The sequence below is a fragment of the Convolutriloba macropyga genome, chromosome 14, assembly GCF_964194025.1.
Source record: "Convolutriloba macropyga chromosome 14, txConMacr16.3, whole genome shotgun sequence".
NCBI lineage: Eukaryota > Metazoa > Xenacoelomorpha > Acoela > Convolutidae > Convolutriloba > Convolutriloba macropyga.
Window position 1 is genome coordinate 17445981 of NC_134481.1, and position 23846 is coordinate 17469826.

At 35.2% G+C, this 23846-nt stretch overlaps 4 protein-coding genes across 7 annotated transcripts in view; 1 reads left to right on the forward strand and 3 right to left on the reverse strand.

The window, feature by feature from the left end:
- The window catches only part of LOC142353106 (trifunctional enzyme subunit alpha, mitochondrial-like), a 249227-nt gene that overhangs the window by 199580 nt on the left and 25801 nt on the right, over positions 1-23846 (reverse strand). The window lies entirely within an intron of this gene.
- Positions 1-23846, forward strand: part of LOC142353108 (MAP kinase-activated protein kinase 2-like) — a 256806-nt gene that overhangs the window by 36235 nt on the left and 196725 nt on the right. The window lies entirely within an intron of this gene.
- Positions 11384-12967, reverse strand: LOC142353109 (interleukin enhancer-binding factor 2 homolog). The gene has a single exon (XM_075405315.1). The coding sequence runs from the start codon at positions 12957-12959 to the stop codon at positions 11718-11720; it is 1242 nt and encodes a 413-aa protein (XP_075261430.1). The 5' UTR covers positions 12960-12967; the 3' UTR covers positions 11384-11717.
- Positions 13276-23846, reverse strand: part of LOC142353111 (uncharacterized) — a 36378-nt gene continuing 25807 nt past the window's right edge. For 2 of the 3 annotated variants that reach the window (XM_075405317.1, XM_075405318.1), the window contains exons 3-6: positions 18954-19118; positions 18238-18321; positions 17938-17961; positions 13276-14099 (exon numbers count right to left, since the gene is read on the reverse strand). In XM_075405317.1, the coding sequence (XP_075261432.1) occupies positions 13855-14099; positions 17938-17961; positions 18238-18321; positions 18954-19118 (518 nt within the window). In that variant the 3' untranslated portion in view covers positions 13276-13854. The remainder of the gene's footprint in view (positions 14100-17937; positions 17962-18237; positions 18322-18953; positions 19119-23846) is intronic. The other variant, XM_075405319.1, reaches the window with a different exon arrangement.

Genomic DNA, 23846 nt, shown 5'->3' on the forward strand with positions numbered 1-23846 from the left:
CAAGTTCAGCTCCAACTAAGCCGAGCTTAATCAACCGATAAAAATTGAAATGCTTCATTTTTGTGCTGAAATTAATTAATGAAACTTATGCGTTAAATGCCTTTCACACAATTCCAACTTTAAAAATTATATTTCAATTTCTTACCATACCAGGCTATTGACCGCTGTAGGCGAAAACTTCTTCTTTAGAACCAACTTAAAAAAGTTCATAATCCGGTCTCAAAAACATCAACAAAAGACATTTTCACCTTGAATTGGTACCATATATATTTTTCCTAGACTATGCATTTTGGGTCGCTCCACGCCACCGATGTGCGACCCAAATGATCTAATCAGAGCGGTCTAGTGTCGCGAGCCTAAACCTGGAGTGAGTTCGATAATAGAACTCTTCTTGTTAGTAAAGTCCTTATCTGTTTAATAGCGAAAATAGCAAAGGAATTCATTGAAAGATCTACGCCTATAAAACACTGGCGTTATGTAAGATCAACGATTAGAATTGGGCGCTGAATTTAATGAAAGATAAAAATACAAAACGCCGAAACATAAAAACATCAACGCTCATAATCTTCAAATTTATTTCAGACCAACGATTATAGAAACGCTAAAATTATGAAAGATCTACGCGCACAAACGCCATAATTATATAAGGTTTACGCTTGGAAACTTTAAATTAAGCAAGATCAACGTCTAAAAACAGTGATATTTTGTTTTCAGCGCGTTTAGGAATGATCTTAATATATTCAACGAATTCATCGCGCCAATATTACTTATGTTCGCGGTTTTAGCGTTGACACCCCGGCAGGTTTCTCACTTCTAAATTTTGGCGGAAATAAACTGCATTGGATTTAAAGGAAAATTAACTGAGCATCAAATAGCTACATCGGTTAGTTGGTAATAGCGCATGATGTTATTAACGAGCGTTACTAAAATTCAGTTCAAACGCTCGCTTGTTTGTTGAACACGGGTTTAACTTCTAAGACGAAGAAATTTAATCTTGTTGTTTATATACGAATAGTCCCTTGTAAGCACATCAAAAACTGTACTTTGGTTAAACTTTGAGTTCGGCACCGCAGCCGTTTCTGTTTATTGGAATCACATGCGGTAGTTGGTTTTAATGGAAAAGTTTTGCTAAATTATTAACGAAAGTACAAATTGGTTGCCTAAAATCTCAAAGTTGAAAAACTCAGATGATAAATCTAGATTACCGTTGCGCTATAATTGTATCCATCGTTCCCAAATGTATTTGTGTAAGCACAAAAATGGAAAAGAATGAATCTATTTGCAGCTATTTCATTTAGCTCGGTAGCAACCTGTTTCAATTTTTACAGTTAAAAACTGTACAAAATTCAATTAGCAAAATATCTTCGTAGCATCTTAAGGTTAAAAATGGTTTGTCCTTTTTCACTAACGGGAAAACTAATTTAAAATTATGGATTTCTGATGAAATTGAGATAAATTCTCGGTATTTTCTTTCATTGTACAAGCGGTCGTTCCCCCAGTTCAATCCGCAGCTTCTTTAACACAACATTGGCATTTTTTGGCCTCTAAAATCTGCGCAAAGGCATCATTTGAACTTTTTCCACCACCAAATATAGAGTTTGAGCTGCCTTCTTTAATCATACTAAGAATCTGACCTGATAAAAGTTTTGGAAATGGTTTAAAATTTGGGTAAATTACGATGCATATTATCAGCTAACCATTTGAATTCAACTTTAAACTCAATTTTAACCAACTCCAACTTCGAGTTTAAACTCCAAACTCGCACAAGTTGCAGAACTTATAGCTTTAATTTGAAATTGCGAAAAAAGTTTGCAAAAATTGGATAATTAGTGGCAATTTGGGGCCGTTTTTGTTGCGATTGAGCTCAAATTATTGGGGGATATAAATGCTTTATTTTGCAGCTAACGTAGTTTTCGTTCCGGTCGAGCTCTGTACTATATAAAGAGCGCGCTTTACTACACAAATTATTCAATCCTGTGAAAGCTGAAAGCATTCAATTTAACAAATATTACAACTCAGTTGTATTACTACACTTTCAATTCCCAGTTTCTGTTCCTTGATAAAGTAAATATCCACTTCTAGAAATGGCCAGACCGAAAGTAGCAAAAGCCGCCGCCTCACCGGCAGCAGCGCCCGCCAAAAAAGCGACCCCGAAAAAGAAGGTCGCAGCCAAAAAAGGAAAGGCTAAAAAGAAGACCACAACCCCCAAGAAGCCCAAATCCAAGAAGAAGTAAAACTTCTCTAAACTTACAGTTCACAAACCAACACGCGCAATAAATAAACTTTCCATTTCTTTAAACTTTATTTACTTCTCTCTCATTACCTCTTCGAACTTTGTTTATTTCTTAGTTTGATGCAGTACACGAAAAACAACAAAATTACCTTCAAGTAGTTAGAGACCAAATTCCGCAACCAAGAATCATTCGAGAAATACTTTTGACTGCTGGACTTTCAAAGACTTCCAATCCAAAACGACCGGAATTACGTGGCGACCAAATACGACTCGAAGCTGACCAAAATGACCCCCAACTCAGGAAATCGCGACTTGACTTCCCAAATACCACACGATACGACTGCTCAATACAGAAACCCGACAAGGGTTCGAATCCAGCAAGAGAATCGCTGGAGTGAAATTTGAGAAACAAGCAAAACTACTTGTAGACAGATTTAACTTAAACTCGATAAACTATTTGTATACATTTACGATGTGTTTAACTTAATATTTAGATGATCAGTTTGTCTATAATATTTCTGTGCATAAAGAGAAAAAAGATTGACTGAAAACAGGTTTTTTAAACAGATAGCAAACTGCCAAAGCTTTCAAGTTCTACGATTTAAGATGAAATAAGTTTTGGGCTAGATTATAGTCGTAAAAAAGTTCGAAATACTTCAAGGCAATAAATCTGACAGCTAAATAACAACCAGCAAAATTTTTTGTATCTAATATTCAATTTATCAAACGGAATTTATTTTCAAAATGATTATCAAAGCAAAAACAACACTGCGACAATTAGAAAATACGGGACGCAACAGTTCCAATAATTGTTTACTAGAAAACAAGAGATCAAGCCCATTAACGGGGGTGGCTATATAAAAATAGGTACCAGTTTCGGGAAACCAAATTCAAAGGATTGATTTAGTTTCAAAAAGAACTAATGTATGCAATTTTCAACTCTGTACTGCAGCTAGTGGTAATGTTAGATAAGAGGAATCTTACTGATGGAGAAAGCTACGGATGTCAGCTGTAAAAAGTTGCAGTAATTCAGAATGTATCTTTGTACCAATATCAGGCAGCTTCAGATATTCAGTTTTTTAGGCTATAATAGTCTTCAGAGATGAACCAATTTGCGTTTTACATAGCATATTAAATCTTAAGTACAACATTCTGCTACATTTAAAGAATACTTGGTTTCTTATAAAGAAAATTCGAAAACTAAACTAATAGGCAATCATGGCCATGCCATTATCCAACTCCAAAAAACAAATTCCGAAAAAAGAGTTCAAGGTACATTATCAGAACTCGAGAAATTAATCAGTTTGTGTTGTAGGTCTCGTGAAAGTTTCAACGAACCAGAGCTTTTCAGAACACGAATTTTAAACTGGTCGTTTGGGTTGCCCACACTATACACGTTAATTATCTTTCCAAACCCTTAGGAGTTAGCAAGACAGACAACTCGCAGTCAACATCTGCGTTTTTGCACAAAAAGACTTTATCTGCTCATAACAAATGAAGGTCTTAATTTAAAAAATAAAGGGCCGTGTACACCATCCGGCAACGATAGATGAAGGTCGGAAATAGGGCTTAATTAAGCAAACACATTAGAGATTTTCATGAGATTAAATCAGTTAATTAATACAAAACCAATGATCTAAAATTGATTATAACACCTATATGCAAGCTTAATCACTATGGTAGTAAGAGTGTCTACAATAAATCACTACGGTAGTATTGTGTCACCCAAGGGGAGAACAAATTCTGATGAGGGGACAACAAATTCTGATGACTTTTTAACGTATCACCCATTGGGAGGGGAGCTCACAAAATATATTTTTCACCGTATGGATTAAGTGAGATTTTGCAAATCAGTGGCAAAAAGTTTGGGAGCGAACACGGGAGAAATATTTCAAAGATTTATCCGAGATTGTAGCGAGTGCAGTTCTATTGCTGATTGAAACTGAACAGATATTAATAGCAATGATCGGTCGTGTACCAAGATTTTCCCAGTGAATGGACCCAAACCTAACAAAAGTAAGAGATACTTAGCTCGAATAGTACTCGAGTTATTATGCTATCCTTTAAGGAGCGCACACTTAAAACAAAAAAGTAAAGACCTGGGGATTCACATTAAAACTGGATTATTTCTAGTTCACACTAACTTTTAGAATCATGGTAATGTTTTTTTACGATGTTAGAAGTGACCACAGCTTGAGTTACGCGACTATGATGAAGTCGCCAAGAAAAGCTAGCTGACTGCAGTGATCCCAGTTTAAGTACAATTTTAGCTAAAAGCAACTAAAAGTAATCTTAGCGGAGTCACGAAACCATTCTCGAAGCAAAAAGTTGCTAGTTTAAAATCTGGATTTGAAAACGGGAAGATCTAGTTTTCTGTTGAAATTTTTAAAATTTCTGTGTATTTTGTAATTTTGCCCTTTTTTATGTTTGCATTTTGTATTTTTGCTGGTTTTGTATTTTTGGCGGACAATTGACTGCCAACTGTCCAGCAATGTAAAGCCAAAGTATTTGTTCTGGAGAGCGATTAACAAGAAAAGAGTTTTGTGATGGATCAAACGCACTCATCACGCCATAAAATAAAGTCTCCTAAAATTTGTGAACCGACCGTTTAGAGACCATTGAGCCGTAAGGCCCTAAGAGAAACTAATTTCTGCAGTATTTACCTGTTTTTCATTTTTTTGAAGATAAAGGCAGGCAAAAAATAACCAGACGGAAAGTAAGGAAATTTAAGTTCATGAATTTTATTCAAAAATTGGCTTTCAACATGACAAGCAAAAAAAAACTTAGCGTGTAGAATACCAAAAACGACTCAAAGCCTCAAGCAAGAAAAACTCGTAGCTCACACTACCTATTTAAAAAATATAAAATAAATAAAAGCCACAACAGACAGCAACAAAGAAACCAATCTAAGTAAGGAATGTGGTTAGGTGGGAGAGGTGGGAAGGAGAATGTGTTTTGCAGGAAGGGGATGGTAGGTAAGCGATGGGGGGAGGTAGTTGGGCATTGGTTATAGGGAGGGAGGTACGCAGAGGGTTTTAAAATTAGGTTGAGAGGTTTTATGTGCACAATATGACCTTACCGATTTTGAAAAACACTGGCAGTTCCTAATTACCATACATTACCATCTAAGCTAAGGTTAAAGTCCAATGTTCGAAAACAGAAATCAATGTTCGAAAAAAATCAGAGGTACAATTCAAGAATAAATTTGCGTCAGTAAAAAAATCAGGACAGGCCATGAAGTACAATCCACGGTATTGAAAGAAAAACTTATGAACCTGATCATCAAATCAATTGCACAGTAGAAGCCAAAAAGACAAACAATCTATAAAGTTGAGAAACTAAAATTATCAAACAAACGAAACAAATGGTAAGTTCTACTAAAACTTATGGGACTTTTAGCTTGAGTTTGATTGAAATAAATAAACCCAACAAAAGTGTTGAAAGAGGTTTAACGACCAATAAAGATAGAAAAAATCGAGAACTATGATAAAAACTTGAAAATTGAAACTATTAAGAAAGTCGCTTAATTTAGAAAAATAAAAACGTTCAAAACTTGTTTGTCTTTGGATTTGTTCAGTACCCAATCTGCAAGACATGAAAAAATTTCATTCGCCCTCAAGGTCGACAAAACTAGAAAATGACAAAGTTTTAAAAAATTTCAAAACATTTGCAAATTTTAATGAAATCTTGCTAGAATTTGCGATATTAATATCTTCAGAACCCATTCGTTGTCTACATAGTCTATCCAGTAACCCATTATCAAGTCTCGAAAAATTTCGTTGGCTCATAAAAATAGATCAACTGCGAACATGACAATAATTTTCAGAAAATAAAAAAAAAACTAAAATTGTATCAAGAAAATGAAAAAAAAAGATATATGGAAAACGATTCCATTGCCCGTATAAACTTTAAAATAACAAACTATCAAACCCATGGTAACCTGCCCGCTGAGCCAAAAAAAACTGCGAGTAAAACCATTTAAAGAGGTATTGAAAAAAACTGCAAATTTTAACAAAATTTTGCTATAATCCGTGAATTTAAAAATTTGAAAACAAATCCATTATCTCTAAACACTATGCAAAAACCTATTATCAAACTCTGGGTATTTTGTGGCAACTGAGGCTTAAAAACTTGAAAAACTATAAAAAAAAATTTTGAAACAATTTTAAAAAATATGCAGAAATTAGTATCATTTTTTGTGTTTATGTCTGCAGTGCTAAAAATATAGATCAAAAATGGCCATAAAAGGTATCTATATCTTGCGAGAAACCTCACAGACGTAAATTCACGAATGTGAATTTGAGACATATCAAACAAAACTAAAAAATTGCCAAAAACATTTTAAAAAAATGATGTATTTTGGGCGCAAAAACTATTTTGGACTCTGGAAATTACTGTTCAACCTTGAATTAAGATCTTTCCAGCTTCACCGCTTTAAGCACTTGAAGAATTGCCTAAGCCAAATTTGGTTCTTTAATGAAATTTAATGCAAACTGGGCCTTACCTGTTTATCCCGTTTTGAAAGATGAAAGTCGTTGAAAAATGTGTGAAATCATACCAAACACTGCAGCACAACTCCCAAATAACAATCCAAAGAATGAAATTTACCGAGGACCCAACAAATAATACTTAAACAGCAAGATCAACCTATGATAAAGAACAGCGCCCTTTACCCGCCAAAATGCATAAACAAAATCTTAAAACAATTAGAACTTCATTCAAGATTTTGCGCTTATGAACCTCTAATAGCAGAATTTGACTCTACGCATCCATGGTATGAAAACACAATTAACAATTTGAGAAGCAATTACAGAGACCAAATTAGATGCACAGACTAAAGAATGTGAAAAAAAACAGAACCACCCTCTGCGGCGTCAAGGTGAGGGCACCTCAAAACTATATGACAATAACCTGAACAACAGAATATTAAAAAATCTTTAAGTTCAACTATTCTTCATTGGCGACTAACAAAAATTGTCATTATTGAGACTAAAAGATATGAAATGCAGCTAAATTTTGCAAAAACAAAAAGAAAAATTCGCCAAAACCTTCTTAAAACAAATAAAATGAAAGTCACGACAAGCAACAGCTACAGACTGAATCACTTATGTCTCATCAGTCTGAATTACTTCTAAACGTATCCACGAAAAAATCAATTAGGTCTGTTGTTAAAATTATAAAGTGATAAAAGAGCAATAAGTACAACAAATATCGGCAAAACTCAAAAACGTAATAAAATTTTTGGAAAGCAAACAGTGTATAAGTCGAAAAAATGCAAAGCTATAAAATTAAACAAAAAACTGGATGAACATAGCCATTTTTAGCAACGGACGAGAACTGTATTTTATGAGATTCAGAGATAAGACAAAAATGTGAACAATTAAGACTCGTAAAACTCAAAAATTGATGTTTTCTGAAAACGAGGAGCACCAAAATATAGAATTAATTAGCTTTGAACTGAAACTAGGAACTCGATTGAAACGACCCTTATTAGCCACTTATTGGATCTGTAAATAATGCTTTTAAATGATAACACAAATAAAACTATAGCAAATACCCCCGAAACACAAGAAAATCGATTAAAAAACTTGAGAAAAATTAGTGTCAAAGTCAAGAAAACCACTAGTCATGACCTCAAAAAATGATCAAGTTCATTGATGCTTCATTAACAACCAATGAGACCGGTCAAAAATGATACAGACTAATGGGCAACACAAAAATTTAAAAAATTGGCGAAAATCAAATATTCAATCTGATTTTTTGACAAAAAATAAGTGCCTAAGTCATGAAAAGCATAAACTACCAGCTGTTGAATTCAAGCAATTAATTTGATAACTTTTTTCACGTGCAAAAATTCGACCTGTTTTAAGTTATTTCTTCTGAGTACTATTAAAACGATACATATGAGTTCTAATATTACTCAAGAGACGAAAAGCTAAAAACAGAAGTCAAATTGCCGCAAGTGAAAAAAAAAAAATGCTTTCAAAAACGGGAAATTTGTTCCAACATATTCAACGTTATTTTAGGAAAAAATTGACGCCTCAAATCTACTCACATTTTCACTCACCTTACTACAACAGCGCGATTAAAATCAACGCTAATTTGAATTCTCACTGACGTGAAAAAGTGTGATTAGATCTGAAAGAAAACACCATACCAATGCAATCCAAATAATTTGGATTGTAAAAAGACAGAACCAATACAATGCAAAAATTGAATTGTAAAAACCTGTAGAATCCCAATAGCCCCCTTTGAGTCGTTAAAAAGTAAAACGCTCAAAGGGAAATGAACAAAGATACAAAAATTCGAATTCTTTTTTTAGCAATTTTACAATAGCCGTTACAAGCTGCGGCAACAACTATTAATTTTCAGAAACATTGTGACGCTGTGTTTAATTTTTCATTGTCTACGCACACGTCAGGCAACGCACTGAGCAGTCAAAACAAGAGAATAAGAGAGTAGTAAAAAAAAAAGCGAAAAAAGTAAACCAATTTACCTCCATCATTTCAGTGTGGACCAAACTCAAACATTCAAGATTCGTCCATTAAAAACCTTTTTATACAAGTTAAACATAAGCCCTTGAAAAAGAGAACCAAACTTAATTTTCACAAAAATAAATTATAAATCGGCCAACATCAAAAATTGTTACAGAAAGGGTCGATCATCCAAAAAACTTTAAAATGATACCACTCAAATCAAAAAGGTCAACAAAAATACAAAATTCAACCGAACAATTCAATTCAAATTAAAAATCGAAAAACAACTGAAAGAAACACTGACTCGAAGTTACATAGTGTAGTCAATAGGTGCCATAACAGCATTCACGTTTAAGATTTGCAAAAAACCAACTAACGTTGGTGATTTGCTCTCAAACAATCAGATGGGGCTTCACCTGTTTATCGCTTTTGTGAGGAAAAAATGAAATGCCTACACAAAATAAACTACCTGACGAAAAATCGGTAGTACCATAGAATGCAAAAAAAGATCAGCAGGACTGATATAATTGCAGCAAACTTCGTTTGAGAGCAATTAAAATTGATTTCAGCAAAAACTTTTCTGGTTGCTCAAGAGCAGAAAAACCACTAGATGTCATTGCTGAACGAAGAACTTTCCACAAAAACTACGCCAGGAAAGCACAATAGCAAAAATTTTGACAAGAACTTAAAGAAAAATGATACAAAATTCTAACTTTAGGTATAAAACTGAGAACAGAAAATCCTGTGAATAAAAAAAAACTGTCCCAGAACTCTTTAAAATGCTACCCGGTCTGAGCAAATAATGACGTCAGACTGACAAATAATATCGGAATCTGCCGGAAAATTTTGATAAACAAGAAAAGGCACACACATAAACATAGCAAAATGAAGAAGAAATGAGAAAAAGATAACGAATTTCGTTGCAGTCTTCTAATTTTCAATAAAATTTTAAATCTGTTCAGTAACAGAACAGAGAAAAGATAGAAACAAACAATTTATGACGTCTACTTTAAAGCAGCTTAAGTCTTTCAGTTATTTAGAAAGTTGGAAATAATCTGGAATTCGACGATTGAGGTCCAGAAGAACCGGATTTACCTCCAATAATTTGATTCTGCGAGATAATTATGCCAATAAGAACAGAAAAACCAGAAAAACAGTTCGAGGAATGCAAAGATAAGTTGAGCCAATATCTGATGAGGGAACAGCTCTATCTTTCTGATGCAAGTTTTCAAAAGTTATTAGTTCGAATCCATTTTTCATGGGTTCAGGTTGCCCGGCGTTGACTAATAAATGTGACTACCGCACCATCTCGCTTCTTATCCCCCGTCAAATCAAATTTAGTATGGTTATAGACACACATCTGGAAACCCATGCCTAGGGAACAGCTTGCAGGTATAACTCCAAGTTCAGTATTTTCGATTGTTTCCGGTGCATTAACTGAAAATTATAAACTCACCTTTTTTTTACATCTGGTAAACTTCTGCGGGCTCTTTTGCCTCTCTTTCTATCATTTTGCTTAAATTGCTGTTTGTTCCTTATTAGAATGCTCCGTAATTTCTGAAAACGAAGTTTGAAATCAGTTGTCCAAAATTTATAACTGAGAAAACTTTTTTTCTTTAAAATTTTTGTAAATTGGTTGGTGTTGAAAGTTATTTTTTCATAACATTGTCTGAAGAACAACAAGAAACAAACCGCTTACTTCTAAGTATGTTATAGATGTGATCAAATTGTTAGCTATTTTTATACATATTTAAGCAGTAATTATTTAAGGATAGGGATGAAACTTAATATGGATATAACGTACTACACAAAAAGTAGCTTGTCAAAATGTAAATAGTGAATATAGATTTCTGCGCCCCAAGTTCTAGGTTTAAGTATGTTACGCATTTCCCAAAAACCAAAAGAGGTACTTCTCAGACACTTCAAAAACCGATCATCAGTACATTGCAAAATAGAAAATTGACACAGTTTGCATTAAAAAAGTTTGGTCTAGCAGTTATTTTCGTCTAATTTTCAGTTTGGCCATTGGAATTATGATTTTGACCTGGTTACAAAATATTGTAGAATAATTTGGCCAAAAATTGTGCTATAACAAACATTTAGTCAATAAAGAAAAAATTGCTGTCTCGTATTTTCGTTGTTTGATAGGGGGTCTATGTAGGTGCAGCTACTGTGAAAATGGATCAGTACCGGATTGAAACAAGCATGTCTTAGTTGGAAGCCTAGTGTGCTACCCATTAGGCCAACTGATCTTAAGCTCTCGAACTTGGGCGTCTCTTATAACTCGTTCTCACGTTCTTTCTCGTTCCTCGAGGCATCATTTCTCTAGCCAAGTATACGTTGAACAAGTAGAGCTTCTTATCAAGCTATGTCAAACTTATCTTATGCACAGTTTACATTAAGTTATTCTCTCAACCTTCTAACACAGTTTAGATAGTCATTACACACGAGCATAAATAAAATTAACGAATACAAAAATGACTAAATCCGTCTAAAAAGTAATCCATTACATGCTCGGCCTAATTTAAAAAATAGAACTTCATAGAGCAAAAAATCATAAATATTATAAAAAGCGTAACTAAACAAAACTCATTGGTCGTTAAAATCAAACTCTGCAAGCCAAATGTCGGAAAAATAGTCCCAACACTTGAGTTAGGCTTAGTTAAAAAGAAAATTTGCACATATAATGAATTCAACAGAGATAAAATACAATAAAGGAATATTTGAGAACAAAATCATGCCAGGAGTAACTGAAGATGATTAACAAAAGCATTAAATAAAGATCGACTATTCGTTTTTCTGTAGGCATAACTCATCATTTAATACAGATGCTGATGTCCAATTTACGATTTACACTATCATTATATCGTATCTATAATGATTTATTGAATAGCCGATTCGGGCTACAAATTAGGAACAAACTTGTTTTGCTTGTTTAAACACAACATTTTCTGTTATCAATATCTGTAATCTTTCAACAAAGTTCATCCAAAGTTGTCAATTTTTGTTCATGATTCAACTTTAACTTCAGTTGTTTTCTCTTCTTCTGGATTGATAGGCTGAGGTGGTTCGTATGCCTTCACAGATGGAGAGACAACTACGTTTTGATTCCACACAGACAAGGTCTCCGTGATGCTAGTGTCAGGATCGATCCCGATCACCTTTTTCATACCTCCTTGTGCAAGCACTCTCAGAAGTGTTTGAGACGTGTAACACACTTGATCTTGTTGTTCCAGCGTCATCGCAGTATGAACTCGAACATTTCCTGCTTCACATGGATCCAACATTCCCAAGGAACCAGGGAGGAAGAATCCGGCTGATAGGATCTGCAGCACTCGTTTATATGCCGCAGCAAGTGGCAACGGTTGGTGACTGGGATTGTTCATGATGCAGTAATGTGCAATCAGATCTATAATCCAAGGATTCATCGGTTCCAAGCCAACAAATCTTGATCGAAGGTCTTTCAGGAGTCGCACCAATACCTTGATTGAGGAATGGGTTGCGTTCTCGTCAAACCATCGTGTGTGACGAATCGCAGCCATAGCTTGTACCATTGGTTTGTAATCCAAATGCAATTCCTTATCAAGCTGTCGGAGATTATTCGGACCAGTTGTGATCATGAGGTTGACTGTACAGGTAGGGTTCGATATCTCACATCCTCCTTCGTTCATCTGCATGTGTATCACATCTCTCGGATCCGAGGTCTGAACCTCTTCGCAAACTTTGCGACCAAGCTGGTTCACAGCCTCAATGGTCGGTAGAATTTTTAACACCACGACCATGTCAGCAACATTGTGTCCAGCACAGATAGTTCCCTTTTTAAAGGACCCCACCTGACGTACTTCTTCTATGATCACCTCCCAACCTTGAGGTGGAGCGACAACCAAGTTGTCCAGGACAGATTGCACTTTTTGAACGAGAGCCAGTAAGTTAGCTTGCTCAGTTGGACTTGGAGTCACGTCTTGGTGTCTCTTCAGAAGCATAGCGTTCATATTGCTATCGTCAACTGGTTCTGTCACACGAGGAAACACAGGCTCACATAGAATTGGATCAAATGGAAGATGTGGCACAAATTGAGGTGTGTGATGGTATCTAGGGGGTGGGGGTTGGTGACTCTGGGGAGGTGCGCCCCGGATACCCCACCCTCCTACTCCTCCCCCACCCATCATATGTGGAGGAGGCCCACCCATCATCGGGTGTCTGGGTCGGTACATAGGTCGCATAGGCCTCATTGCGCTCTGAAAAGGCATATCACTCATACGGACCAAGAAACTTCCCTGGCGAATTTCGTGTTCATACCTAAAGAAATGAAGTTCTGAGGGAAATTATGTCTTCAGTAACGATCAATTGCGTCGTTAGATTTTTCTTCACGAAGCGGCGAATAATCAGTTTTTATCATATTTGAATTTTGGCGGCTATTTAATCCAAAGAATTATAAGCTACAAATCTTCCGACATTAGTTTTAAGCAAATTCGACGGATTTGCCAATTATTGGATTGCCATTTGGATGTTAGAAATTCATAGAAATGCACAACTTTGGTATTAATAGGTTGACGAAATAAAAAGTTTCAGTGCCAACATATATTAATTGCTCATCTAACTAATACACAAATAATTGCAACATTTAGAACAAACACAGAAAACACCATATATACAAATTTGACCAATTGATAGATATCTGTAGGGACGAAAAGCACCTGTGACTCGAGAGACATTAAATAGTGAATGGACTAGATGAGATAATTTACAAATTATATTTGACAACTTAACGCAGATACATGTATATATCTGCTTCGAACTGTATCATGCTCTACAAGAACTCTATTTTACGAAATATTAAGTCAAATTGATATCATGTTACTACCACCCCATATGTCCAACGCTCTATATTTCCAATGTGCAGACAAAAAAGGCCATCAAACTACATTTATGTGACCACAAAAGGTTAAATATACACAAACATCAAAAGATTCGTTCCGAGAGGTACATTTCTTATCCACCGTCCTCCGATTCCACCATTAAAATCCGCCAGCGGACCATTACTGATCTAATTTCCTATTTTTTTCGATAACGCAGTACTCTTGTTAATGCCTCGACGGTTTGACTTTTACTTAGATAGCCACCTGGAGCAGCACCAGTAACTGGTCAGTACTGGCTCTTGGCCGTGGATCCCCCGTCAACACTAGTGTAAGATATCTGTTGCTGTTTCGACTGCCACAATTTGTATATGATGAAAGCGATGCCCGCTAGACAGACGGACAGGGCAATTCCTCCCACAAACGAGGCCAGATCGAACTCCTGAGTGGCATGGTATTTGTCTACCTGTTTCTGATCTCCGCTCTTTTGATCGTCGTCCAACTCCTCCACTGGGTTGTCGCTTTTCTTTTCGCCTGAAAACTTGAGCGATATTAGTATACTCGCTGGTGCTATTAAAACTTTAAAGAAAATCGTTACACATTTGAAGAACACTTTTGTAACACTATGAAATAAGGAGGATCGCTAATAAATGTTCGCAAAAAATGTCCTTAACAAATAAACACAAAAAAAGTCGAAAATAAAATTTATCATAGATGTTTCTCTTCAGAATTGTCTTGAAGACATTTATGGGTCCAGCTTGAAGATAAGGCTGGTCATAAAAGAAAAATATGACCTTTTAAAGAATTATATTATACAATGCAGCACTTACATCAGAGAAAGGAGACAGGACGGTGATCAAGCAACACAAAAAAAAGATCAGGAGGTACAACATAATTTAAATCACGAATACAAGGTGAGAACGTTTCCAGCTTTTAATATTCCAGAAAACACGGAGAATTTGGTTAGGAATCTGGTCAATGAAATTTCAATACCGCAAGACATCTCCATTCACGCATATAGAGGTTCAACAACAACAGAAAAGATAGCTGTTCTAGAAATTTATCCAGTGAAAGAACTTAAAACTATCGTTTTGCAAAATGGAACCAATTCGATTTTAAAACAAAAACATTGGGATGTGAACTACCTTTTTAATGAATACATTGAATTAGTTAAAGTAATGTCGAACAAATTTAAACCCAAATCTCTAGTGCTAATGGAGATCCCACCAATCAAGTCATCAATTCAGAACTCCATTGTAAATGAACGAACATCTGCTTTCAACAAAACACTTGAAAATCATGCAAACTCTACTGATATGAATTTGATATTGCTACTTATTCACCGAATGATGAAACTACCCCACTACAACTATCTGTTTTACGATGATTTACATTTTAATTACCAGCAGGGAGTATCTTTTTTAAAGGATGCAGTTTTAGGACACTTTCTCACATCAAACAATGTAATTGCAAATACAACACAATCGCAGTTTCAACCAATTATTCAATAGAAACAAATTTCAATCCTTTGAACGCAAACCATTCAACCAAACGTATTACTACAACAGAGGAAATAATCATTTTTAACAATCGTATAGTAACGCGAGATGATGTATCACTTGTTTTATATTTCAATTTTGTTATCAACGTTTAGGGCAGGCACTTCATGGAAATGGAGATTCAGCCTCATTATTGTACTTATTTTATCTTAACGAACTGTACCTGCAAGTGAATTGCTCTAAGACAATTTTCTTGGTGCCACATTTCGTGTTATACAACAGAAAATATGGAACGCATTTTAATTTTACTTCAATTACTTTTCTCTGCGTATTAAATAATTGTTTTGTCTTAATAGGTAAAGCTTCTATCATGATTCAATGTGGAGATGTAGAACAAAACCCAGGGCCACTTCTGAAGCATGCTTAATGCCTTAAAACAGTAGGCGCCTCTTTTATGGATAATGCATATGGATGATGTAAAGATTTTCACGCTCAGTTGTAGAAGTATTGTTGATCTCAATTCCACCTTAAAGCAATTAATGGTTGCTATGGAAAACACAATTCTTGTCTTTACATAAACGTGGCTCAAAATGAATGACGATACCGTTTTTGGAATGTACGCAGTGAACATTTCCAATGCTTCAGAAAAGATAGGATCCTTTCATTACATGACCAAAACAAGTGAATGAGGTCTGCTGCTCTATATCCCTAGATCATTCAAACCTAAAGAACGTACAGATCTTCCCACGATCTCCGAATCTCGTTTCGAAAGCATCTGGGTACAATGTGAGTTCAATAAAGAAAGTATTTGATAAATCTTTCTTACTGCCCGACCAAACACCTTTCTGAAATGTTTCTTTCAGAACTGGCTCTGGGACTTGACTGCGCTGCAGCTGAGAAAAAACAAATAATATTGATGGGCGATAACAAAGATAGGGACACGACAGAGTATCAACAAGACATTGACTGATTATATTATCAGAGGAAACTTCAAAAAAGTTTTGTAACCGAGAGCATCTTGAATAGTGATCATTACAGAGCCGTTGCTATTTTAGAAAAATAATCATCAAACAAATGCCAATTAAAAAACTTTCTTCAAAAAAAAGAGCTATTATAAAGAAAAACATTTAGCAATTCATAAGGAACTAAATTAATGACTATTTGTTCTCAAACAACTTGTTGTCACCTGAACAATTTGGATGCATGGAAAAAGTGTCCACAACAGATGCCATACTACAATGTACGGAATATGTAGGAACCGAAATGAAATAAAAAACAGTTTGTGGAGCATTCATCGATTTCTCAAAACCATTTGACTCAATCTCACACGAAATGTTAAAAGAAAAATTGAAATGTTTAGGGTTCAACGGAATATCCACACAACTGATTAGATCCTAATTGAAAAACAAACTCAAAAAGTAGTTTTCTCAGGTAATGAGTCCGAATGGATTTTACTTAATGAGTAGTGCCAGAAGGCGCAGTATTATGACCATTATTGTTCAACAATTATGTGAATGATCTTCATAAAGCTAATGATAATGACAATTGTCAAGTAATCCAGTACGCTGATGAATCATTCCTCTATTCTTCTCATACTAATGAAAAAATACTCAGAAGTTATATGGAAAATATTGAAGAATTGCGTTATTACTCTCAATCACATCAATTATTGATGAACAATAAGAAGACAGAACATAGCGTGTTTGTTCCATAAGAAAACCACGAACTCTATCATATTTCAATGTTAACGGTGTGAACATAGGAGAATTGTCGTCTGTATGATATCTAGGAAAATTATTAAACAACCAATTAAACTTTAAAGAAGAGATCAAAAGAATACTATCTAAAATGCCGTGCAGCATCAAAATCTTCTAAGATCTAACGAACTGTTTTCCTATAGAAACAAGAGTACCACTAATGAACGCGCTTGTTTGAGGTCACGTTCAATACTCATCTCTTATGCTTGTTTGTATCTGAAAAAATCTCATGAAAAACAACTTAATTGGGGAAAAAAGTGTGTTTGAAAAGAAAACAGTAAGATCGCTCGACTGATTTAAAAATAAAACAGAATCATGCCTGTTGAATTCCCCTTCAGAAAAACTTATCCGACTATGAAAAGTAACTCGAAAAATCATTTATGCTGCAAATCATTGATGCTGCAAGCCACGAAATTGTACAATGAAGTTTCATATGAACAAAGACAAAAACTCTATAAGGTTAAAAACATCAAAGGTTTCCTGAAAGAATTCCATTTCAAGGAATATCTGAAGGACCCAAATGCATTGGAATACAGAGATCTGTTGAGGGACCTTTTCTAATTTTTCATTGTTTTTAGTTTCTCAGTATCCAATATATATTTTTTTAAAATTCCGAACGTTGTAAAATACATCTTTAATGTTTTATGTATTTTAGGATTTGTACATTGCCATTTTGTTAACACTTTTATGGTGTGGAATTCAATGTTTTCTTTTTATATAACAAAAACAAGGAAACCTTCCCAATACAACGACGCGATCTGGCCTCAGATATGTCTCAAGAGCGATGGATCCAAAAATACACATCTATAGTAATTTACGGGCACGTTTAATGTTTCTAAAGTTAAATACCTTTTAAATTTTTATGATTTTATATTATACTCGTTTCTCACAGAAATACGACACAATAAAGTTCATATTATGCAAAGGTTGAGCCTTCTTTAGTCATAACTCTCATTGTTACCGGTATGTGTCTCAAACCATTCTTACACCGTTCAAATAGTAGTTACCATTGTCATCTCAGAAAAGGACACAGATGACTGTTTAGAAGACCATAACCCGTGACAGAAAATAATTTTAAAAAAACCACACCAGAACCTTTTCAAGCTAACTACATACCGTCATCAGTTTGGGTATCATTACCTGCAACATATCATTGCTCGTTGATTCAAACAAACGGAGTAAATTACTAAACAAAGACACCTAAAAGTGGGTAATTCCCAGTTCAGCCCCTAGCCCCTACATCTGCCACTGATATCGTAAAATATCTCCACTTATAGGATAAGGGTTACGATATTGAAATTTCACTATCAGTATCAATAAAAGCCGTAATATTATACTCAGCTGGATGTAAACGGCGCCAAAAAAGAATTCTGAAAGTGGTGCTCCGCTGATAACTTCTACAGGAAGCATACTTACATTTCTCTGTGAACATGATAGGGGCAGATGCATTGCTACACAAAACAGCAGCTGTATCATTTTTGCCACATTTCTTCTCATCGTCTGAAACAACAATAGCTGATATTCTACCTAAAGGACAGAACTTTATCCAATAAACGAAACTTAATACCTCTTGACAACACACGCAAGATCTTGATTAGCTAGACAAATTTGGGCTGCCTCAGCAATATCTTGCTAGTCTAACTTTTCATGACAAATATTGCATTCTTTTACTAACATCCTGGTAAAAATGACTCGTTTCTTGAAACAACGAATCTCACAGATACGTTAAGATATTTCTTATTTTCACTTCATGGGGTGAAAAAAGACGTACCGTGAATAAAGTTAAAAAAATCTGCTTTTCTCAATTTTCTGCCGTTTTGTTAAATGCCATTCAGTCATAGCGTCTGATCATAGACTCATTCAACTTGAATCTGGCCATCACCATGGTTTCTGAATAACCTCCTCACTCAATTTTTGTGGAATTTTAACAGAATACTGTTAAAATATTGCAAATTTGTTTAAATTATCTAACAGATCTCATAATATTCTTCATATCAGTGCAAAGATTTTACAAGACAACAGTCGCATCAGACATGACAAGACTCATTCTCACAAAATAACATTTTGAAATATTTTGCTCCCTAAAAAAGGTGCTTCTTAATTCAAAAGATTAAATTTGGTTGAAAACTAACTGCCGTCGAGGTTGCAAGTGAAGAAGACACAGTTTACATCTCCCTCTTTGGCCCCTAAGCAGTTAGAGCAGGTAGTGTGTGATTCACAAGTTGTAGCAACTGCTGTCTGAGCAGGAGACGAAGAAGCAGATGACGCTGATGATGCCAGGCTACCAACTGCTGACACTGAAAGAAAGACCAGGTTGAAACAAGTATATCCAAGCCTTTGTAATTCTTGTCTCTTAAAACTTTTTTCTTAATCACTTTAAACATAGACAACTAAGTTCGGTCAAATTAATTACAAACAATGCAAAGGCGGTTCTCAGTCGAGACAAACCCTCTAACGTCGGACGAATTCTCCCAAAGGACAGGTGAGGGGTTTCCTTCGATAGAAGCTAGCTTACGCAAATGGCGACTACCGTCAAGGGAGAGGATAGAAGTGTGCAATTGGGGGGGGGGGGGGGGTAGCCAATGAGGTTAGCTTAACTAGTTGCAAGGACATGTTATAAGGAGAGAAGGTGTCCATTTTACTCAATGCTACCCAACCTGCCATTTTATCCAATGCTGTTTACCCAATACCAGCATTAATTTACCCTATTTTAGCCGACTATATAAATAAATGGACCGTGGGACTTGATATGACAACCGAACATCGGATAATTGAGCGAAAATATCAGAGAGCATTGTGTAAATTGGCATTGGGTAAAATCGAATTGCGTAAATTGTGTAACCGGAGAGAAACATGGGCAGTTGAATTTCTTCCTACCAAGCTTTATTGGAGCGCAGCCATCTTAGATTCCGGTAAAAAACTACAGTTACTCAGAGACTTAATGCCCCCGTGCTTAACCAGTTTGCCCACCTCCGCGCAAAATCAAAAAAATTGTCAGAATACAATCAGTCGTACAAAACAGAGACACCAAAAAATTGATTTCATGAAAAAAGAAAGAACCAATAGGACTAAAAAAATGTTACAAACTTCTCTAAAAAGCAACTAACCTGGTTCCTTCCCTTCCTGAGTTAACCCAGTGAAATGAAACTTAATACACCTTGCCAACACATGCAAGATCTTGACAGTCCTGACAAAACATGGATTATCTTACCAAGATCATGGTAGGACAAAAATTCTTGGTACATCTTGGTATGATCTTACCAGGATCTCATCAAGCTGTATCAAGAAACATGGCAAAAAATTTCACTGTAATTGAGAGGCGTAAAAAGTAAACAAAGTGTTGTGATTGCTCTTTTCCTGGACATTACATTTTTAAGTTGCTCTTTTCAAGATTTTTCGCATTTAAACGTTTTTGTCTTCGGATTCTCGAATCCGTTTCTGTTAGCCATATATCAAAAATACATTTCAAACCCACAAACACCGGTTTTTAATTATTTTAAGCCCTTTTTTAGTATTGATGTTTGCACAAACATATAAATTGCGATATGTAAAAATCCGTAAACAAATGAGGCTAAAGTGGATCAAAGACTCTTTTCGGTTTAAAATTAACTAATCAAGGTTTTCACATATACAATGAGCAAAAAACAGCCAAAAGGCAGATCCACTTCTTTGTCAAAACACGAATTTAAATCATTCAGTAGAACTGCAGAATTGTTACCTTCAAATCAGTCGACTACATTTATTAGTTCCAAGAAAATTTGTTTTTAACTAAGAAAATTTGTTTGAAGTCATCCGTCCTCTGCTCTCGCTAATTGCATTTATTTGAGGTTATTTGACCTACAGCCTTTCTAAAATTAAGATGTGATGTGAATGAGAGGAGTATTTGGCGATTAGAATGAAGTGACTGCCCTTTCCCTCAACATTATATTTTTAAATTGCTCACTTCAAGACTTTTTGCATCCAAGAAAACCTGTTATCGAAATTACAAATCCGCTTTGTTGGTCATATATAAACAGAAAACCAACCAAAGCCACAGACAGCGGTTTTCAATTCCCTTCAACTCCTTTTCAGTTTTTAATTTGGCACAAACATTGAACATTTCTTGGTATGTAAAAGTCTGTAAACAAATGACGGTAAAGTGGATCAAAGACCCTTTTCGACATAAAAGGATTGCATATAAGATTTCTAAAAAAAAAACAATGAACCAAGATAGGCCCCAAGACAAGTTCAATGTCATTACCTAGCTCTGAATTAATTAATTCAGTGGAACTGCAGAATTTTTACTTTCAAATCAGTTGGTTACATTTATTGTTTCTTAGAAAAGTTTTCTGGAGTCGTTTTTCCTCTGCTCTCGCTAATTGCAGTTATTTGACCTCCTGCTTTGCTAAACTTAACATGTGATGAAAAGAGGAGTATTTTGCGATCGGCGTATAGTGATTGCCCTTTCCCTTAACATTTAATTTTTAAATTGCTCTCTTCAAGACATTTTGCATTCAAGAAAACCTTTTGGTAATCGAATTCATGAATCCGTTTCTGCTGGTCAATTATCCATGAAAATACAGTTCAAACCCACAAATAACGGTTTTTAATTCACTTCAATCTATTTTTAATTGATTGCAGAGAGAGCATTGAAAACTTTGTGAAATGTTAAAGTCTGTAAACAAGTGAGGGTGAAGTGGATCAAAGACGCTTTTCGGCATAAAATTAAATAATATATGTTTGCTGATTGAAAATGAGCAAAAAACGGTCAAAAAGCAGATCCACTTTTTTGACAAAACATGAAATTAAATCATTCAGTTGAACTGCAGAATTTTTACTTTCAAATCAGTCGATAATAATTATTTCTTAGAAAAATATTCATTAATCTATTTGTCTCATTTGTCCTCTGCTCTCACTAATTGCAGTTATTTGACCTACTGCCTTGAATAATTTAATATTTGATGTGAATGAGTTTTTAGCGATCAGAAGGTAGTGAGAGCACTTTTCGTCATCATTGTATTTTAGAATTTCTCTCTTCAAGACTCTTCATCCGTTTCTGCTGGTCTAATATCAATAAGAAATACATTTCAAACACAAAAATAATGGTTTTTAAATCGCTTCAACCCATTTTTTTAATCGATTGCGGCACAAAACTTGAAAAAAATTGTAATAATTGGGAGTCTGTAAGCAAGTGAGGGTAAAGTGGATCAAAGACGCTTTTCGGTAAAAAAAAAGTTAACTAATAAATGTTTTCTGATACACAAAGAAAAACAGTTCCAAAACACCCAATTGCGATGACAAAACAAATTTTCGTTTCACTCAGTGCTTCCTTGGAAAAAATTTCATTATTTTGAGGTTATAGAAAACTCGAACAATTTTTCGTCTTGAAATGACAATGAATGCAAATATATTTTGTGAAGCAATTTGCAATTTTGTTACGAGCTGTTGAAGGCAATTCTTTCAAGATTAATTTTTTTTCAGTTTATTTCGAACTTTTACTTCATTTAGAGCCTTCCAAGAAAAGAAAATCAGGTAAATAAGAATAATTGCACAGACATTTGAGCAAAATCTGGATTTGCGGAGGAAAGACTTTGCTTCATCACATTGACAAAGGAACTCAATGTTTTACACTTTTTCAAATTTCTCATACAATTTTTGACCGAAACAAGTGATTAAAAGCGTAATCAGATGCTCTTAAGACGTTCTTCTCTGTAACGGCTAGTCACAGGTCCTGAAAATATTCTTTGCAACTGTAATTCAATGACGAACTCGGAAAAACATTTTTTTTTTCAAATTTAATGGCTGAGTGATGTTTTGCGCAATTGAACAAGTTCCTTGGCGAGCGTTTTGTGTTCTTTGAGCACTATTTAAGTTGTTGAAGCTAATTGTATCAAATGAAGGGGTTAATTCATCAATTTTTCTTTGACGATTTCATCAAATTTCTGTGGACGTTGTTTTATGTCAAAAAACACAAAAAATCATAGCCTTCACTATCAGTTGGGAATTTTTTTCCCACCTCATCATGGTTTCTCCCGACCTAGAACGTGGAAGTCGACCAGAATCACACCCATAAATACGCCGGGAACACTGTTTCAGGTTGCTTTACGTCAGCTCCGAAGAGTCTGGGCTTCGCTTATAGCCCAAAAAATGGGGTATAAAATAGTGATTTGTTAATATCTGCTAAAGTACAGAACCAAATTAAACTGGAGTGACCGCATTTTATTGACACTGAAACTGTCTTTCTTGCCCTAATAGGTGGATACTGTAAGAGGCTTGGTTAAAGTTATTTCTTGTCAAATGTAAAAGGTCGATACTTTGAGTCTTGTTGGGTCGCCCAAAATTGGATACCCCAAAACACCCGTTTCACTGTACATATATAGGTCCTTAGATTCGTCATTTAGTGGGGAGTCTCCCCATATATTTGTTGCATGGTGTTCCGAAGTTTTAATGTTCTTCAGCGAAACGTCAGTCGGACCAAGTCAATTTTGTCATTTGGTACGGTACATTTATGTTGAAATATCTCCTCGTAGAGTGAACCGATTTTTGATCTGTTTGTGGATTTGATCTCAACATGAGCCGCACTTGATTCCCTGGAGTTCATTGAAATAACTGTTTTGCGTTGAACATATTAGTACAATTGCATTGTACGGTAGTGGTACTGTTTATGTATAGTTATGATGGTGTTTTCAGGGTTTCTGCAGGTGTATTTTTGGGAAACATGACCCAAAATGAGTAAATTTGGTCATTTGAAACGGTACATTTGTGTTGAAAAATCTCCTTGTAGAGTGAACCGATTCTCGATCCTTTGTTGATTTGAACTCAACTTGAGCCGTTCTTGAATCCCTGTAAATGACGTTTTGTTTCTTTCAGCCGTTTTTGAGAAATTGGTCTCGACACATCGTCATTTTGAAAATTAATGACTGCACGATTAGTCCCGTTGAACTCCATTTGTAATGGGGAAGCTCCTCATATATAGTTTATATATGATTTTCAGGGTTTCAGGGAGTCAATTTTGGTCTGTAGATGACCCCGCCCAACCCCCTGAG